Genomic DNA, 20,665 nt, shown 5'->3' on the forward strand with positions numbered 1-20,665 from the left:
GCTGTTTCCCGATTTTTCATCTGAGCTGCAAAAGAAAAGAGCCACCTTCATCTCTGTTAGGCCTCCTGCACACGACCGTTGTGTGCACCCGTGGCCGTTGTGCCGTTTTCCGTTTTTTTTCGCGGACCCATTGACTTTCAATGGGTCAGTGGAAAAATCGGAAAATGCACCGTTTTGCAGCCGCATCCGTGATCCGTGTTTCCTGGCCGTGAAAAAAATATGACCTGTCCTATTTTTTTCACGGTCAACGGTTCGCGGACCCATTCAAGTCAATGGGTCCGTGAAAAATCACGGATGCACACAAGATTGTCATCCGCGTCCGTGATCCGTGTCCGTGATCCGTGTCCGTTTTTTCCTATCATTTCAATGGCAAACTTGACTTAGATTTTTTTTTCATTTTTCATGTCCGTGGATCCTCCAAAAATCCAGGAAGAACCACGGACGAAAAAACGGTCACTGATCACGGACCAACGGAACCCCGTTTTGCGGACCGTGAAAAAATACTGTCGTGTGCAGGAGGCCTTAAGCGTCGACTCCGTGATCTAAACCTGCAATACTCCATGGCCTATCCGGCACGTCTTCGGGTGATAGATGGAGAGAAGACGGTCTTCTTTGTGGATCCTAAGGAGGCGGAAGAGTGGATTTCCAAGAGGCCAAGTCGTCCAGGATCTCGCTGATACTTTTACCACCGCAGATGCCGCAAGTATCCTGCTCACACTAATACACTTGCCTGCTAGATGCGTTCCGCTGACTTTTAACATCATTGTCCGTGACTAGGGAGGAATTCCCTCATCTTATACTGGAGACGTGATTGAGCTCGCAGTACTTCACACTGATGTGATGGTGGAGACGCCATTACCCCTTTCTTTTCTCTCATCCTCCCCCTCATTGCCTCATCCCTTCTTCCTCCCTCCTCTATCCCTTTTCTCCTTTCTATTATCGTTACATGTGCATGCATTAAGCAGTATTATCCCATTGTTACGGGGCCGAGCAGACACCTGCATAGGTTTAACATCATACTGCACTATGCAGGTCTCCGGTAACTCAGCCATAGTACAGGATGGCAGTGATGTCATCATTTACTGGTTCACTCAATTATTTGTAAGTTATATACTGTTTATTCTGTTAAAGGCATGGTCCACTAATCACAATATTGCAGCGCAGAGGGTATGCAAGAGAGGATCTGAGGAAATGGGTCCTTATTTGCCTGAGGATGGAGGGTTGATCTGTTTGGAGAAAAAGCTGATGAAATACAAATGGCAGATTTAAATGTTGTATCTTGGAATGTAAGGGGACTGGGCAGCCCTAGGAAAAGGAATGCTGTATTCTCTCATCTCCGACAGTACAATCCCCACATCTTGGGGCTGCAGGAAACCCACCTGACGCCAGAAACAGGGAATAGAATCAAGAAGCCATGGGTCCAGTGGTCTCTGAATGCGTTTGGATCAACGCACTCCAGAGGGGTAGCTATACTGGTTCACAAGAACATTAGATGGGAAGTCCAGCAATCGGTGGTGGATCCTGAGGGGCAGTATATTCTTGTGTATACATTCATCAATTGTGCTCCATATGTTGTGGTCAATATATATAATCCCCCTTCCTGCCACTATGGCCATATTCCAGGTGGTGTTGAGCTTTGCTGCGCAATATCCCAATGCTAAACTCCTTTGCATGGGGGATTTTAATCTAGTGATGCATGAAGACATGGATAGATTTCACTCAGTGGGGAGAGAGGGTGGATACACTCAGCAAGACACTAACCTATCTAGAATGATTAAAGAACTTGGATGGCTAGATATGTGGAGACTGCGGCATCCACTTCAGAGGGAGTACTCCTGCTTCACTCCAGCCAGGGGCGCACTGTCCAGAATTGACTATCTTCTTGGCAGTGCTGCAGTATACACAGATCTCAAAGATATTATATATGGATCACAGGGGCCCTCGGACCATGCACCGGTTTTTGCTCAACTTAGACTTTATGATGGTATCAAACAGAGTGTCAAAATGCGTGTTCATCCATTCTGGTTGTCTCTTATGACCACGAATGATAGAATTCCTGATCAGCTTCAGATATTGCTGGAAGTGCAGGATGAGATGACGGACGATTTGTTACTCTGGGAGACATTGAAAGCCTACTTGAGGGGATGCCTCAAATCTTCTATATCCTATATCAAAAGAGATTCGGCACGCAAAGAACTGGAACTACATGCTAATTGCAAGGTGGCAGAGAACTCGTTCAGGTCTAGTCCCTCTGAGGTGAATAGGCAGGACTGGATGCTTAAGGGAAGGCTTTATATGATGCATCTCAGGGAAAAGAGTGAGCGTAAATTATTCTTTTTAAAGCAGCAATCCTTTGAGTCGGGTAATCAGGCGTGTAAATTACTTGCTCACATTGTGCGTAGTAATAGTATGTCCCCTCCGGTCATCAGAATAAAGAACTCTGAGGGCGCGGTGGTAGAATCAGTCGGTGATATACTGGAATGCTTTAAGGGGTTCTACCAAGATCTCTACAAGTCCGCGGCTTAATACACCACTCAGGAGTTAGGGCTTTATTTAGCGCAGGTCGCACATCCCCAGCTTAGCGAGGAGGACAGGAACTTACTAGAGGCCGATATTTCACTAGACGAAATTCAAATGGCAATAAAGGAGCTGCCAGCGGGCAAAGTGCCTGGCCCGGACGGAATTCCGGTAGAAGTGGACACTAAATATGCTGATGTATTGGGGCCCGAACTTCTTAAACTATTTTTAGCTTTTCAGCAAAGACATCGGCTACCAGAAACTATGTATGATGCTACTATAGTGGTGATCCTGAAGCCAGAAAAAGACCCTTTGGAGTGTGGGTCTTATAGACCGATCTCGCTCCTGAACCTAGATTATAAAATACTCACAAGACTACTGGCTACTAGATTAATCACCACTATAGTGCATAAAGATCAGTCAGGATTTATACCGGGTAGGTCGACATCTGATAACATTAGGAGAGCGCAGGCCATGGCGCAGATAGGTGTGGCAAGTGATAAGCACTGGGCTCTGGCTTCGCTGGACACAGCCAAAGCTTTTGATTCAGTGGAGTGGGTGTACTTAATAGAAGTGCTGCAGAATTTTGGATTTGGCCCTAAGTTCGTCAAGTGGGTGGAGATACTATACCAAATTCCCAAAGCTAATATACTGGTGAACGGGTCGCTCTCAGAGTCCTTCAAACTTCATAGAGGCACTAGGCAAGGATGCCCCCTGTCACCGCTCTTGTTCGCCATAGCGATAGAACATCTTGCCCTAAGAATCAGGCAGAACCAGGTCTTTTAAGGGGTGTGCATGGGAGACAGAACAGATAAAGTTGGATTATACGCAGATGATCTCCTTTTTATGGATGAACCTGACACTACGCTCCCCAGAGCGATTGACATAATAGCAAGGTTCGGGGAATACTCGGGATTGCACATAAATTGGATGAAATCAGCAATTATGCCCCTATGGACACATTTGTGGCCCTCGCAATACTGTAACTTGCCGGTTGTAGACCACTTCAAGTATCTGGGAATTGTGATCACCAGGGACCCACAATTGGCGTATTCATTAAATATAGCACCCCTGGAACCCCTGTTTGTCGATAAATTCAGAATATGGAAGACCCTACCGTTATCAACCATGGGGAGATTAAATCTGGTCAAAATGATCCTCTTACCCAAAGGGCTATACCTCCTAGCGCATGCATGCACACCGGTATCACAGGGATTCTTTGGTCGCATCCATTCAATGGTGGCTAATTTCATTTGGGGGGAGTCTAGACAGAAACTTTCCCTTAATGTTCTGCAGAGATCCAAGCTAGAGGGTGGTGCCGCCCTGCCTGATTTCTTCCTATACTATTTAGCTAGTCAGCTGAAATTCTTAACCCCCTGGATTCTAACGTCAGAATTGCCAAATGCAGAATATTATCTCAGGGAATATTTAAACATGTCCTCCCTGTGGCCAGTGCTGGAAGGATCACGTTCTGTTCCTATGCGCTTGCTCCCTATACACAAATTGGCTCACCAGGTATGGAGTGCTGCCAAGATGCAATCATTTAATGATCTCCCGGAGGATATACCGATATGGGATAACCCTATGTTTGCCCATCTGAAAGAATTGGAGGGAGTGAATCCGTGGAAGGCCCACGAGGTTCTTACCCTGAGAGACCTATATGTTGGGGGCACTCTATGCTCCTTTTTGCAGATGCAGGAGAAATTTGAACTACCTCGCAACTTTTTCTTTAGGTATCTGCAACTGAGGCACGCATTAACAGTTCAATTCGGGGCAGGAGGTCGGAAAATTTCAAAATACCCCCTAATAGGTGTTCTAAGATCACAGGGTCCGAGAGGTATTATCTCTGTGCTTTATACGCATCTGCTCAACAACCGAATGCTGATGAACCCTCTTGCTGTTGAGGGAAGGTGGAGGAACTCATACCTTCTCTAACGGCTGATGACTGGAATGAAGCCCTGATGGCTCCAGTAAGGGTCTCTCCATCAATTAAAGGGCTTCTGTCACCCCACTAAAGTGATTTTTTTTTTTGGGGCTAGTTAAATTAGTTATATAGCGATATATGAAAATATAATTGTGTTCCTTACTTTGATCCAGCAGTTTATTCAAAAAACGAAGTTTTATCATATGCAAATTCGGTCTCTACCAGCAAGTAGGGCGGCTACTTGCTGGTAGCTGCTGCAGAAAACCGCCCCCTCCTCTTGTTGATTGACAGGGCCAGCCGGGATCTCCTCCTCCGGCCAGCCCTGTCGGCGTTTCAAAAATCGTGCGCCTGTGTTGAATCGGCGCAGGCGCTCTGAGATGAGGAGGCTCGTCTCCTCAGAACTCCCTCAGTGCGCCTGCGCCGATGACGTCTTCTATTTCGGTGATGTCATCGGCGCAGGCCCTGTCAATCAACAAATCACTTTAGTGGGGTGACAGAAGCCCTTTAATAACAGGCTGATTCAGCTGTTTATTCTGCACAGAAGTTACCTAACGCCCACTAGACTACACAAGATGGGCAGGATATCACACAATAGATGCCATAGGTGCTGGCAGGATGGTGCTGACTTCTGGCACCTCATATGGGATTGCACGTACTTAAAAGGCTTCTGGAATGCAGTAATAGAGGTGCTGACAACTATGGTTCCCACTGCAGTGCCGTTATGCCCCAAAATTTGTGTTCTGGGGATATTAGATGAAGAGGTTTGGGGGCATCACCACAGGGTATTCTTGAGTGAGACTTTATTCTTTGCTAGAAAATTGCCATTGCTCTGAGGTGGATGGCTGATAGAGCACCCACACTAGGTCAATAGAAATCATTGGTCAATCACGCTGTCAGTATGGAAAAAATTGTATTTATTCACAGAAAATGTCCACAAAAGTTTCACAAGGTATGGGGAGAGTGGTGCTCATCTCATTTGACATTGCACAATGCATGTATGTATTCGGTGGCCGATATCATCCATATGCCTGCTGTATGATAATATGTGGATTTCGGGCTCTAGATTAATGCCTCAATACTCCCGCTGTTTCCTTATGTCTGATCGAGAAAAGATTCCGTTTTAGACCTGATGCAAGATTCTTGAGTTATATTATGATGTCAATGTATCCCCTGCGTGGGATTTACCCCTGCTTTGTCCTGATGTAACATGCCTTACTTGTTAAACTTCAATAAAACGAGTAAAAAAATAATAATACAGATCTGCCACAAGTGCAATCCATTCCATATATGCTATTAATATATGATAAAAAAAATGATGTAAGTGTCCCTTTAAAGTTAGAAGGCAGTTCCCATTCTAAATAGTGACAGCAGAATGCCCCCTATTATGCCAGGAGTGTGTCTTCTATTTTGTCTTCTATTTTGTAAAGGAAATAAATGATAAGATACTTCTAGTTTTTAGCTTAGATTGTGGTTGAAAAGTGGAAACACATGAAAGTTTTTTTGTTTTTTTTTCACCTCACCGATCCTCTGCCACTCTTGCTCTGATGCTTCCCAAGCCCCGGTCTACCTCTGTACTTCCTGGCCCCTCTACATACAGAAATGTGTGTTCAGCCAATCAGCGACCATAGTGCATCACTTCTCTCACTAGTGATTGATTGGTTTAGCAGGCACATTTTCACTTTAAATATGACCAGGAATTAGAGATCGGCAAGCGACCCGGGTAGCGGGAGAACAGAAGCGATCGGTGAGGTATTAACTGTTTTTATTTATTTTCTTCAAAGCATTCTGATTTAAAAATAAATAAATACAAAAATAAATAGATAAAATAAATTACTGGCCGGAGAACCCCTTTATAAAGATCAATGGAATGCGTTGAAAGCTGCAGCCCTGTCTGCTTCCTCTAGAATGGGAGTGATTTGGGTAATAGGTATATATTATCCTTAATAAATAGGTATAAGATAATAACGTCCTACGGAAATGACACTGTTCTCATGATGACTTATCCCTCTCAGGTCTCAGGTATATGAAAGTCATTGATGTGACAGAAATGCCAAGTGTCTGAACCCCTGCAAACCTTTTATATCTTTTTGGAGCTTATGCTTGTGTCGTTTCAAAAGAAAATGAAGATTTAAAGTCTTAACAATGTCAAGCTTCATCTATAAAGTGCTGTCTGATTATCCTGCAGAACTCCACATCCCAGAGTGTTCCGCAGCCGTACAACATGTAATTAGCATTTAGTTGTAGACCATTATCCTAGGTGCACCGGCCACTAAGATGCCTGCCGGGCTGCACTTGACACTTTGAAGTGGCATGGTTAGAGAAAGATTAGAGAAGACTGTGGGGTGTGAGTTTATGAGGCAGTCACACCTACAACTTATACCGACTTCATGTATGGATTGTATACGTACATTGACTACATTGTTTTCCCCTTCAGCATTTGTGGCATAGTGATAGGATGTGCAAATGTCAGATGGGTGCAGGTTCCACCTCTGGGACCCGCTCCTATCCCCAGCATGGAGTGAAGGAGGGTGCACCGCGCGTCTACCGCTTTCGCTCCATTCACCACTATGTAACCTCTGAAAATAGTGGAGGAGCATGCTCGACTATTTTCAGTCGTCTCATAGCAGTGAATGGAGAACAAGCCGCACATGCACGGCCACCTCTCCATTCACTGCTGTGGGATTGTCGGAAATAGCCGAGTCAGCACTTGTCTATTTCCGGAACTCCCATAGCGGTGAATGAAGGGTCACTGCACATGTGCAGCTACTCTCCCTTCACTTGTTTTGGAGGTAGGAGCATGTCCCATAGGTGAGACCCACAACTATTGGAAATTTGTAACATATCCTAGCGGTGTGCCATAAATGATCTGGTGAGAAAACCCCTTTAAATGGGTTTTCCAACTTCATATAGTTTTGTAAATCCCCCCCTTCCCTACAGGATCTGTTGAGGGAAGAATACTTACCTCTCCTCAATGCTTGGTTCCGGCTCAGTGGATCCACAGCTGTCTTCACAGCACTTTGGTCCCCAGCCGTCTGTAGGCAGTCATTGGCTGCAGTGGCACAAGTGACCATGTCTGTGCCCGGGGACCGGAACATGGAGCGCACAGGACCAGAGCGGTGTAGAGCAGGTAAGTATGAATTTTGCAGTAGGTGATGCAGGCTTGGGGCCTTCAGTTAGTAGTTTTTTAATGCCAGAAAAACCCCATTAATAAGCTTTTTTTTAATGAGGTTTCTAAGACATTTCCAAGGAAAAAAACGCTGACAACAGCACTTTAGAAGAGATTTTCAAGCTGCTCAATACATTCCTTAGGACGGTGATTTCAGGCAGACTTTTTGAGGTGAGAGATAGATGAAGTTTAGTATTAGCTTTAAAGGGGTTATCCAACCCCTATAACGACCCCCCCAATGCACTGACCCCTCATATAGGTTATACTTACCCTGCTCCCCGGCACCCGCGCCGCTCAAAATCCACGGCCGCCACTGCATCTCCCCGTCACGTGGATCAAAACATCCGGCGACGGGGGGGTGGTCAGTCAATAGCAGTCTGCGACGGGTACGAGCCTCCTTAGCGTCACTCGCAATGCTAGGGTGGCTTGTCCCCTTTCGCAGCCTGCTCTTGGCTGCCCCCCCTCCCGACGCGAGTGCCAGGGAGCAGGGTAAGTATAACCTATATGAGGGGATTAGGAAGGTCATGATAGGGGTTAGATAACCCCTTTAAGGTCCTTTTACGTTGACTATTAAGTCAGCTATCGGAGATGAACCTTTGTAGAAACGCTTGTTCCAGATAATTACCCTGTGAAAAGGTGCTGGCAATCACCTGATGAACCTGCAAGCACTCGATCGTCAGGTGACTGTGTCTTTTGGCCGGCCAAAAATAATTTCTGGGCTGCACATCTTCCTATGTCAACAGAGATCCTCTGCCCAGAAGAGATGTATATGAGGCGAACGTTCCCATACAGATTTAATGATTGCCTCGTGTAAATGCAGCTCTCACTTCCTCTTAGATCAGGCAGTTTTTTAGAAATATTTGGTTGGTTCCTGATCATTGCCTGTAACAAGGGTCCATATAAAAGGATCCCTAGCCTAAATTCTTTATTCAATATGAGGTTGAACAAAACTTTTTGGGAGAAAAGAATTCCTTCCTGTTCTTCTGGGATTTATTCATATACTGTATTTGGCAAAAAGATGCAGAGAAAGATTACAGTGAAAAAGGCTGTATAACTTTACTAAGTCTTATTAGACACATACAATAACAGCCGTGTACGGCCCAACCCCTGCTTACTGTATGTTGGTGCTCCGTGTATCCTCACCCTAAATGGAGCCTATTTTGTGCTCACTCAGTTGGCAAAAGTTGATCCCATATTTATATCACTCCTGTCAAGGGAAGGTAGTTTATTCCATCTATGTAGGGATCTGTGTTATATCTCTTTAAATGGCCTTCTGAAAACCTATAAATGGAGGATTTTATTTGCAGATTTACTAATCCTGTAGATGACGTGAATTTAGGCAGTCTAGACAGGCACCAAATTCACGCAGGATGATAAATTTGGTGCATCATTAGACACTTTTGCCTAAGTTTGTCAACTATTGGTTGGCATAGTTTGAAACACAACTTTATAACAGAATTGTGGTGCAGTTTGGCGCAAAATTCTGCATATTAGACAAGGCGCACGCCTCATTGTAAATTAGGCACACCTGTGGCAGTCCCTGCGCCCGAGCATGCCCCTTCACTTGGCGGACACGGCGTAAATCTGGCCGTCTGGCACAGACGGTTAAAAGAGTCCGTTAGTGAATGTTCCCCAATGTCTCTAAATTTCGATGTGCCAAATTGTGCCACATTTTGTTGCAATTTATGCCAAAAGCTAGGTGTGCTCACATTAGTAAATGCGGGTCTATATGCTTTTCGAAGTGTCAGTGTTAAATGTCCCTGTAACTAGTGATATGCGTGTGACTAGCAGAGGACGTCAGCAGACACAATGAAGCGCTCCAGGCTGACCCCGCCAACTGCTCAGCCACTTCCCAAGCTTCTACTTCAGCTTGCAAGGAATTTGGACTTTGGGAATTTAAATGACCTCCATAAAAGAGGCTTAAAGGGGGATGGGATTCTATTTCAACCCTGAAAAAGTGAACTGTAACATTATATATGAAATTCTAATTCTATTAGTCTATCTCTATACTATGTATATATGTACAGTGGATATAAAAAGTCTACACGCCCCTGTTAAAATGTCAGGTTTTTGTGATGTGAAAAAAATGAGACAAAGATAAATCATTTCAGAACTTTTTCCACCTTTAGGCCTATTTCCCACAGGCGTGTGCGCCCCGTTGCCGTATTGCGGACCGCATTTGCGGATCCGCAATACACGGGCGCCGTTCCGTGGGCATTCCGCATCACGGATGCGGACCCATTCACTACGGAGTGCTTCTGTGGGGTTTCGTCCCGTACTTCCGTTCCGCAAAAAGATAGATCATGTCCTATCTTTTTGCGGAACAAAAGTGAATGGGTCCGCCATCCGATGCGGTTGCCCCACGGACTGTGCTTGTGCATTGCGCATTTTGTGGGCCGCAGCACGACCACGGGGTCCGCATGCCCATGGGAAAGAGGCCTTAATGTGACCTATAAACTGTACAACTCTATTGAAAAACAAACTGAAATCTTTTAGGTGGAGGGAAGAAAACTAAAATAAAAATAAAAATGTGGTTGCATAAGTGTGCACACCCTCTTATAACTGGGGATGTAGCTGTGTTCAGAATTAACAATCACATTCAAAATCATGTTAAATAGGAGTCAGCATACACCTGCCATCATTTAAAGTGCCTCTGATTAACCCCAAATAAAGTTCACCTGCTCTAGTTGGTCTTTCCTGAAGTTTTCTTAGTCGCATCCCACAGCAAAAGCCATGGTCCAAGGGATTATATGTACCATGGAACACAGTGAAGACAGGCATCATCAAGTGGAGAAAATATGGCACAACAGTGACATTACCAACAACTGGACGTCCCTCCAAAATTGATGAAAAGACGAGAAGAAAACTGGTCTGGGAGGCTACCAAGAGGCCTACAGCAACATTAAAGGAGCGGCAGGAATATCTGGCAAGTACTGGCTGTGTGGTACATGTGACAACAATCTCCCTTATTCTTCATATGTCTGGGCTATGGGGTAGAGTGGCAAGACGAAAGCCTTTTCTTACGAAGAAAAACATCCAAGCCAGTCTACATTTTGCAAAAACACATCTGAAGTCTCCCAAAAGCATGTGGGAAAAGGTGTTATCTTTGTCTCATTTTTTTACATCACAGAAACCTGACATTTTAACAGGGGTGTGTAGACTTTTTATATCCACTGTATATTATTACATTAGCTATCATATGTAGGGAGGTAATTAGACCCTTTAATATGGCATTGGATGCATTCGGTTCCCGTTGATCAGCTCTGAGATATCTCTGTGTTAAATTCATTTGATTAAACAGGTGTTGGAAGGTACAACCCACCGAGAGGGTGTGTTCAGACAGAGCGGTTGTTATCATGCGACTGAGAACTGTGTGGCAAAAAACAAAAAGGTTTCCCATCAATTGCATCAGTTTCACAGGTAAAATTGAAAGCACAGAAATTAGCAGTCAAGTGGCACCTGGTTCTCATCAAAACCCCTCCTTCTGAATGCACCCAACAGCAAAGTCATGAAGGTGAACAAATTGTTTGTTGACCTCCAAGACAGGATAGTGATGAGGAGCAGATTTGAGGGTGGGAAACTGTTGAGTTGAAGATCAACAAACCTGTGCTTGGAAGGTCCTGGCTCTCGTTGTGGAGGTTCAGTTAACGCTGGGAGTCTCGCAGGCAATGTTCCTTGTGAAAAAGTATGCAGATTGACTCTCCTCCAGATGGAGGTAGCTACTACTAGAATATACCGATTCCCAACTCCCACAGTTTTAGACATGGCCTATCACATCCCCTGATCTAACTCTTCTCCATTCAATTCCTCAGAAGATGGTCCATTCATCCAGCTGTATGCCCCACATCCCATAAATACAAAAGCACTACATATACTGTCTGGTGGCTGACTTCCATAAAAGAGGCTAAAAGGCGGATGGCTTTATATGTATTTCCCGGTTTTGTTAAGATGGCTGGACCTTTGCGGCTCCACCTATATTTCCTCATAGATTATAAGCTCTCATGAGCAGGGCCCTCACTCATTTTGTTTTAATTGTTAAAGGAAATGTGTCACCAAAAATGTTATCTGCCAGTTAAAACCAGATGGTGAAACATCTCCTTTTTTGTAATCTGTTTTTATTTTCTGATTGCAGATTTATTTATTTTTCGTTTCCTGAACATGATGATGGGGGCGGCCATCTTGCCTGAGTTGTTCTTAACAGCATTTAGAAAGCATTAGGAAAATTGCTTTACGGCAGCTTCATGTTTCATAGACACACTGGTCAGGAGGGGATCTCACTGACTTCTATGGGAGAGTTTTCTAGGCATGCTCTGTGACCTGTGCAGTGGTCATTGTACAAGGAAAGAATAGGTAAGCTTTGGCAATCACCTATTGTGTATAGTGGATCCCATCTTATCTATACACAGAGGTGATATCATTACAGACAGGGTTAGAATTATAGATGAGCAGGTAACATGTTTAAATATATGGAAAATTTAAACAAACCATCATCAAAAAATCTTTAAAAATATGTTAAACATAAAAAGTGATTTAAACAGCAGGCCATTTTCTGATGACACACTCCCTTTAATTCTCTCTAGTTTGTTAAACTAAGTTTCTGACCCATTAAACAGCTTTGAAACATGACTAGTGATAGCAGCCAAACCAGAGACACCCATCTGTAGACAGCGTTTGAGTATTTTATGTTTAAAGGGGTTGTCATCATTAGGCTATGCCACCAGTGTCAGATAGGTGCGGGTCCCGCCTCTGTCTCCAAAATGGGCCCTAAAAGTGAGGGAGAAAGCACTATCCATGCATAGCGTGCTCTCCACTCATTTACTTTGGAGTTCCGATAATAGCTAGTGCACTTGCCTAATTTCAGAAGTCCCATAGAGATCAAGAGATTGTACCTCATAAGCAAGGCCGCCACTCCATTCACCTCTATAGGACTGCCAGAAATAGCCAAACCAGCGCTTGGATATGTTCAGGGGTCCTTTTCTGGAGACAGGAACGGGTTCCAGTAGTGGGACCTGCAACTATCTGACATTGGTGGCGTATTGGGGCAATGTACCGCCAATGTCTGAAGTGAGACAACCTCTTTTAGTTGCATAAATGTCAAAGATTTCTGTGCAACCACCTTGTTCTGGACCATGGTAGCAGTACAGTTTTTATGTGAGATTGGCCTAAAATATTGAAGTCCTAAGTCTTAAGTGATTTTACTGACAAGATTATCTCTTTCTTTTCAGATCTGTACTTGATGCATTGGCCTGATGCTCACATTCCTGGCAAGAGTTCCCGGGAGGCACGGGCAGAAACATGGAAGGCTCTTGAGGATTTGTATTACAGAGGTAACCTATTTCATCTCCTCCCATCCCCAATGTGGTTCTGAAATCCCCAGTCCATTAAGCTTTGAAGTGGATAAGGCTACATTCACACGTCAGTATTTTTCTATAATCCGATTTTCTGTCCGTTTTTTGCGGATCCGTTGTTCCTGAAAATGTTTCCGTATGTCTCCATATGTCATCCGTTTTTTGCGGATCCGCAAAAAAAACGGAAACATGTATAAATTTCAATAAGCAAATAAAGTTGTTTGGATTTCTTTAAAAAAATAAATAAAAAATTTAAATGTAATTTCCAGGAACGGATTCCGTATAAAACGGATGACATACGTAATGACATCCGAATGTCTTCCGTTTTTTGCGGATCCATTGACTTTGTATTGTACCAGGATCCGATTTTTCAGGAAAAGAATAGGACATGTTTTATATTTAAACGGACATGCGGAACGGAACAACGGAAACGGACAGCACACATTGTGCTGTCCGTTTTTTTCCAGGACCCATTGAAAATGAATGGGTCCAGATCTGGTCCAGATCTGTTCCAGAAAAAACGGAACAGATCAGGAAAGAAAAAACGGACGTGTGAATGGACCCTAAGCTTCAGCAGCAGAAGAACCTGAGGCTACATTAGGCACTGGTTTACCAAAACTTGAAAGTTGAAGAGTAGAGAAAAACAGTGTTGCATCTGGCAAAACGTAACATGCATGAGGCCGTGTGATGGACCCATCAATCCATCCTACCTTGCATCAATCGTTCAGGTTGATAGTGATCAATGAGGTGAGGAATATTTAGCAGATTGGAGACCTCTAAATACCATTTTGTCTTTGTTTTTGTATGGGCCTAAAGGTGCCCATATGCCTTCAGTAGCTGTTGGCCAAATGCTTGTTTAGCTGATAGCTATCATTCCTCATTCCTCCATACACTATCGTTTGACCCGTGCAAGTATGTCGTGTTTTCTATGAAGAGAGGACCTAAGATAGATGATGTCGGGGGGAAAAAGATGTGACATTTTGAATTTTAACACCTCCAGGGAGATAAGCCGCCACCAGAGGCTTCTGGCAGCGGCTTTTTTCCCTGAAGAACGAAGGGATCGGGTGTTAAAATTAAAAGCATCTAAACAGTTTCTCTCCCAACATCATCTGGGAAGAGTCAGGAGCTCTCCATTAGATTGTCGCCCTGTCCCACCAAAATCATTAGGTCTGGCTGACAATAGCCTAATGTATGGGGACCTTTTAGGATATATTGTCAAGCTCTTTATTTTACTGTCCAACTACTCTGTTTCTTACAGGCTTCCATATTTGAGTTGATATTAATAAAAGTAAATCTATCATCCATCTGTGACTTGAAAAGTGATAGTTGCCGGCACGATCATTCATCATTGACATCTGGGAAACAACATAATCAGTCTAAGGCCTCTTTAACACAGGCGAGATTTCCACGCGGGTGCAATGCGTTCACCTCACGCATTGCACCCGCACTAAATCCGGACCCATTCATTTCTATGGGGCTGTGCACATGAGCAGTGATTTTCACGCATCACTTGTGCGTTGCATGAAAATTGCAGCAAGCTCTATTTTGTGCGTTTTTTCACGCAACGCAGGCCCCATAGAAGTGAATGGGGCTGCGTGAAAATCGCAAGCAAGTGCAGATGCGGTGCAATTTTCACGCATGGTTGCTAGGTGACGATCGGGATGGGGACCCAATCTTTAATACAGAATGCTTAGTAAAATGTGGATTGAGGGATTAAAAATAAAAAACAAATAACTCACCTCCTCCTCTTGATCAGGTAGTTGCCGATCTCTTCTTACTTCTTTAATCATGAGCTGCCGGCTAAAGGACCTGTGGTGACGTCCCATCACATGGTCCAATCACATGGACCATGTGATTGGACCGTATGATGAGCTCAGTGACGTCACCACAGGTCCTGAAGAAAGAGCAGAGACCGGCAGCTATGGAGGAGTTAATTTTTATTTATTTTTTTAACACTCAATTGACCTTCTACTAAGCATTCTGTATTAAATAATGCACAAGATCTGTAGACAGTTCTCCTTACTGCAGCAGGAAATTGCATTTTTGAAAGCTGAAATATTTAAATTATCTGTTAAACAAACTCTAGCTAGGACTGCTGCAATGCCACTGCCACAGAGGACCCCCAGAAATGGCAGATGGGTTACTGTAGGTTCTGGAAAACTTAGAGTGGTGGATAGAAGACATGTCCCACAGTCGGTGGTTCTCCATAATTCATTTGCAGCACTCTCAGAATGTAAGGACAACATGGATATGGACTCAAGCACAGAGGATGTGAAACCATCGACTCCTATGTCTAATGTATGCAAGACTGCAGCCAAGGACAAAAAAGATAAAGTAAAGTCTCAAAGGAAGCAGCTGTTGCTGGGTGATTCAATCATAAGAAGTGTGGAGCTTAAAGAAAATGGTTTTGTGAGATGTCTCCCTGGGGCTACTGCTAGAAGAGATAGAAGACGTATTATTAATATTGTTAAGCAAGCAAAGCAGGAAGGGGACGTGGATGTTCTTGTCCATCTAGGGACAAATGACCTGGCTTGCAATGAAGTGTCAGAGGTGAAAAAATATTTTATCACACTTGGTAATGACGTACAGGATTTTGCATCCACCATTTCATTTTCTGAAGTTCTGCCTGTGCATAATGTTCAGAATGATAGGCAGAGGCGCATAAAGGAGTTCAACATATGGCTTGGTAAATGGTGTCAAGAGCAAGGATTTGGCTTTGTTTCTCATGATAGCTCTACTTGGAATAGAAAGGAACTGTACAAAAAAGATGGTTTGCATCTTTCTCTCAAAGGAACAAATGTACTTAGTGAACAACTCCAAGAATTTGCAAAAGAGTATTTAAACTAGGAAGGGGGGGGCAAAAGAGTGAAAATAAGTCCAATTGCCCCCCCGAAACAATGCCAGAACAGGTCAGAAGCACTGAGGTTAAGAAATGATAAGCTCAGAGTCCTGTCTACAAATGCTCGCAGTTTAGGTAAAAAAAAATCAATGAACTTGGGTCAATAATGGCATCTGAGAATGTAGATTTAGTGGCTGTTACGGAGACATGGTTTAATGAAAGAAATGACTGGGACATAACCATACCAGGGTACTCTTTATACAGAAGAGACAGAGAAGGCAAGAAAGGAGGAGGAGTGGCCCTGTATGTGAAAGATAGCATTAAATCTAACCTAATACAAGTTGGTGAGGCCAACATAGAGTCAGTCTGGGTTACGTTGCAGTTTGCTAACCATGCAGTAACTCGTGTAGGTGTGATATATAGACCACCTGGTCAAGTTAAAGAACTAGATGATCTACTAGTTGAAGAAATAGCCAAAATGACAATGAAAGGAGAAGTTATCATTATGGGAGATTTCAATCTTCCAGATATAAACTGGAAAACCAAAATAGCAAGTTCTACCAGGAGTACAGATATTCTAAATTCCCTACTGGGGTTATCTCTACAACAAGTGGTTGAGGAGCCAACCCGGAGGGAGGCCATTTTGGATTTGGTATTCACAAATGGGGATTCGGTATATGATGTCATTGTAGGCGAAACCTTGGGATCTAGTGATCACCAGTCAGTGTGGTTTAATATAAGAACTGTGAAAGAGTCCCACCACACAAAAACAAAAGTTTTAGATTTTAGAAAAACAGACTTTTCAAAAATGAAATTAGTCATAAATGAGTCCTTATCAGACTGGAACGGATTACATGGAGTCCAGGAGAAATGGGACTACTTAAAAGGTGCATTATTGAAGGCAACAGAAAATTGCATTAGACTTGTCAGTAAAAGCAAAAAAAGGAAGAGACCACTGTGGTACTCAGCAGAAGTGGCCCAAATCATTAAAAATAAAAAGCTAGCATTTTGTAATTATAAAAAAACCCAGAGCAATGAAGATAAGGAAATCTACAAGATTAGGCAGAAAGAGGCCAAGCAAGTTATAAGAACTTCTAAAGCGCAGGCAGAAGAAAAACTAGCTCAGTCTATGAAAAAAGGGGATAAGACATTCTTCAGATATATAAATGAAAAAAGGAAATTAAAACAAGGAATAACTAAATTAAAAACAAAGGACGGAAGGTATGTAGAAGAGAATAAAGGGCTAGCCGACTGCCTTAATGAATACTTCTGTTCAGTTTTTACAAAAGAAAAAGGAGAAGGACCTCCACTAGAAAGGATGACTAATAAATCGTTTGATGCATGTATCTTTACAGAGGAAGATGTTCTAAGTTTGCTGTCTAAGGTGAAGACAAATAAGTCACAGGGGCCTGATGAGATACACCCAAAATTATTAAAAGAGCTTAGGGTACTTTCACACTAGCGTTTTTCTTTTCCGGCGCTGAGTTCCGTCCTAGGGGCTCAAATCCGGAAAAGAACTGATCAGTTTTATCCCCATGCATTCTGAATGGAGAGTCAGTCCTTCAGGATGCATCAGGATGTCTTCAGTTCAGTCTTTTTGACTGATCAGGCTTTTCAGAAAAACGTAGCATGCAGTATTTTTAGCTCCGGCCAAAAAGCCTGAACACTTTGACTGAACGCCGGATCAGGCCTTTTTCCCATTGACTTGCATTAATGCCGGATCTGGCACTGTGTGTTCAGTCAAAACGGATCCGGCTTTTGCATGTTAAACTCGAAAAATGTGAAAAAAAAGTTAAAGTCCATAAATGGCGGATCCGTTTTTTCCAATGCATTTTTTCATTGTGATCAAAATCCTGATCAGGATTCAAATGTAATCCGTTTTCACGCGTTTTTCCGGATCCGGCGGGCAGTTCTGGTGTCGGAATTGAACGCCGGATTAAAACAACGCTAGTGTGAAAGTAGCCTTAGTGGTGAGCTGGCAAAACCGTTAACAGATTTATTTAACCAATCATTAGTAACAGGAGTCGTCCCGGAAGATTGGAAATTGGCAAATGTCGTGCCCATTCACAAGAAAGGTAGTAGGGAGGAACCGAGCAACTATAGACCAGTGAGTCTGACATCAATAGTAGGCAAATTAATGGAAACCCTATTAAAGGATAGGATTGTGGAACATCTAAAATCCCATGGATTGCAAGATGAAAAACAACATGGGTTTACTTCAGGGAGATCATGTCAAACAAATCTTATAGATTTTTTTGACTGGGTGACTAAAATAATAGACGGTGGAGGTGCAGTAGACATCGCATATCTAGATTTTAGTAAGGCTTTTGACACTGTCCCACATAGAAGACTTATCAATAAACTGCAGTCATTGAGCATGGACTCCCATATTGTTGAGTGGATTAGGCAGTGGCTGAGTGACAGACAACAGAGGGTTGTAGTCAATGGAGAACATTCAAAACAAGGTCATGTTACCAGTGGGGTTCCACAGGGATCTGTACTGGGACCAATTTTGTTTAATATCTTCATAAGTGATATTGCAAAAGGCCTCGATGGTAAGGTTTGTCTTTTTGCTGATGACACAAAGATATGTAACAGGGTTGATGTTCCTGGAGGGAAACGCCAAATGGAAAAGGATTTAGGAAAACTAGAAGAATGGTCAGAACTCTGGCAACTGAAATTTAATGTGGATAAGTGCAAGATAATGCACCTGGGGCGTAAAAACCCAAGGGCAGAATATAGAATATTTGACACAGTCCTGACCTCAGTATCTGAGGAAAGGGATTTAGGAGTAATTATTCCAGAAGACTTAAAGGTGGGAAGACAATGTAATAGAGCAGCACGAAATGCCAGCAGAATGCTTGGATGTATAGGGAGAGGTATAAGCAGTAGAAAGAGTGAAGTGCTTATGCCGCTGTACAGAACACTGGTGAGACCTCACTTGGAGTATTGTGCGCAGTACTGGAGGCCATATCTCCAGAAGGATATAGATACTCTAGAGAGAGTTCAGAGAAGAGCTACTAAACTAGTACATGGATTGCAGGATAAAACTTACCAGGAAAGGTTAAAGGACCTTAACATGTATAGCTTGAAAGAAAGAAGAGACAGAGGGGATATGATAGAAACTTTTAAATACATAAAGGGAATCAACTCGGTAAAGGAGGAGAGCATATTTAAAAGAAGAAAAACTACCACAAGAGGACACAGTTTTAAATTAGAGGGGCAAAGGTTTAAAAGTAATATCAGGAAGTATTACTTTACTGAGAGAGTAGTGGATGCATGGAATAGCCTTCCTGCAGAAGTGGTAGCTGCAAATACAGTGAAGGGGTTTAAGCATGCATGGGATAGGCATAAGGCCATCCTTCATATAAGATGGGGCCAGGGGCTATCCATAGTATTCAGATATATTGGGCAGACTAGATGGGCCAAATGGTTCTTATCTGCCGACACATTCTATGTTTCTATGTTTCACAAGGTAGAAGAAAGCTCCAGCACCAGAATGGATGTAGTGAAAATCCCGATCTTTATTCGTCACCAAAATAGGGGTGCATACAGCAAACAATGACACTGGGTCTCACTTTATCCCCAAGATCAAAGTATTGATTAAATAATGCTATTATTTTCCCTTATAACCATGTTATAAGGGAAAATAATAAAATCTACACTACAACTAACCCAAACCAGAACTTCATTGAAGAAGTTCGGGTCTGGGTACCACATCCAGTTTTTTCTCATGCGCGTGCAAAACGCATTGCATTCACACGGAAAAAACTAAACAACGCAGTTGCAGTCAAAACTGACTGAAATTGTGTGCTCACTCGCACGATTTCCCCGCCACGCACCCGCATCCTATCCGGCCCCAATCCATAACGCCCGTGTGAAAGAGGTCTAACTGCCTTAGGATTTCTGCAAGAAAATTTAGACTAGCACATCCAGAGTCACAGGTGCACATCCATAAAGCTAACATACAAACCGCAAATAAAATATGGCAGCACACCATTACACATGCAAGCAACAGAACTAGGGATTAGAGATTATTCTGGATTACATTGGTACTATACCTACTATACATGAAAATTACATTTAAACATGTGTTGAGCCCATCTACTGGTTAGGTCAATGTAGATGAGCATGATCAAAAAGTTATAGTAGGTATAGTACCACTGTAATCCATAGTAATCTCTAATCCCTAGTTCTATTGTTTGCATGTATAGCAGTGTGCTGCCATATTGTGTTTGCTGCCTTAGGGTACTTTCACACTAGCGTTAGAAGAATCCAGCAGGCAGTTCCGTTGCCGGAACTGCCTGCCGAATCCGGAAATCTGTATGCAAACAGATATCTTTTTTTTTTCCGGATCCGTTAGACTTATCCTAAAGGAATTAAGTAATGTCATAGCCAGACCCTTATTTCTGATATTTGCAGACTCTATACTGACAGGGAATGTCCCACAGGATTGGCGCGTGGCATATGTGGTGCCAATATTCAAAAAGGGGCCAAAAACAGAGCCTGGAAACTATAGGCCGGTAAGTTTAACATCTGTTGTGGGTAAACTGTTTGAAGGTTTTCTGAGAGATGCTATATTAGAGCATCTCAACGGAAATAAGCAAATAACGCCATATCAGCATGGCTTCGTGAGGGATCGGTCATGTCAAACTAATTTAATCAGTTTCTATGAGGAGGTAAGTTCTAGACTTGACAGCGGCGAATCAATGGATGTCGTATATCTGGACTTCTCCAAAGCATTTGACACTGTACCGCATAAAAGGTTAGTATATAAAATGAGAATGCTCGGACTGGGAGAAAACATCTGTATGTGGGTAAGTAACTGGCTGAGTGATAGAAAACAGAGGGTGGTTATTAACGGTACACAT

General features: G+C 43.1%; 1 protein-coding gene across 3 annotated transcripts in view; it reads left to right on the forward strand.

The window, feature by feature from the left end:
- Nucleotides 1–20,665, forward strand: part of LOC120979470 (9,11-endoperoxide prostaglandin H2 reductase-like) — a 225,033-nt gene that overhangs the window by 53,339 nt on the left and 151,029 nt on the right. For all 3 annotated transcript variants that reach the window (XM_040408253.1, XM_040408254.1, XM_040408252.1), the window contains exon 4: nt 12,833–12,934. In XM_040408253.1, the coding sequence (XP_040264187.1) occupies nt 12,833–12,934 (102 nt within the window). The remainder of the gene's footprint in view (nt 1–12,832; nt 12,935–20,665) is intronic.

This window comes from Bufo bufo, chromosome 9, assembly GCF_905171765.1.
Source record: "Bufo bufo chromosome 9, aBufBuf1.1, whole genome shotgun sequence".
NCBI lineage: Eukaryota > Metazoa > Chordata > Amphibia > Anura > Bufonidae > Bufo > Bufo bufo.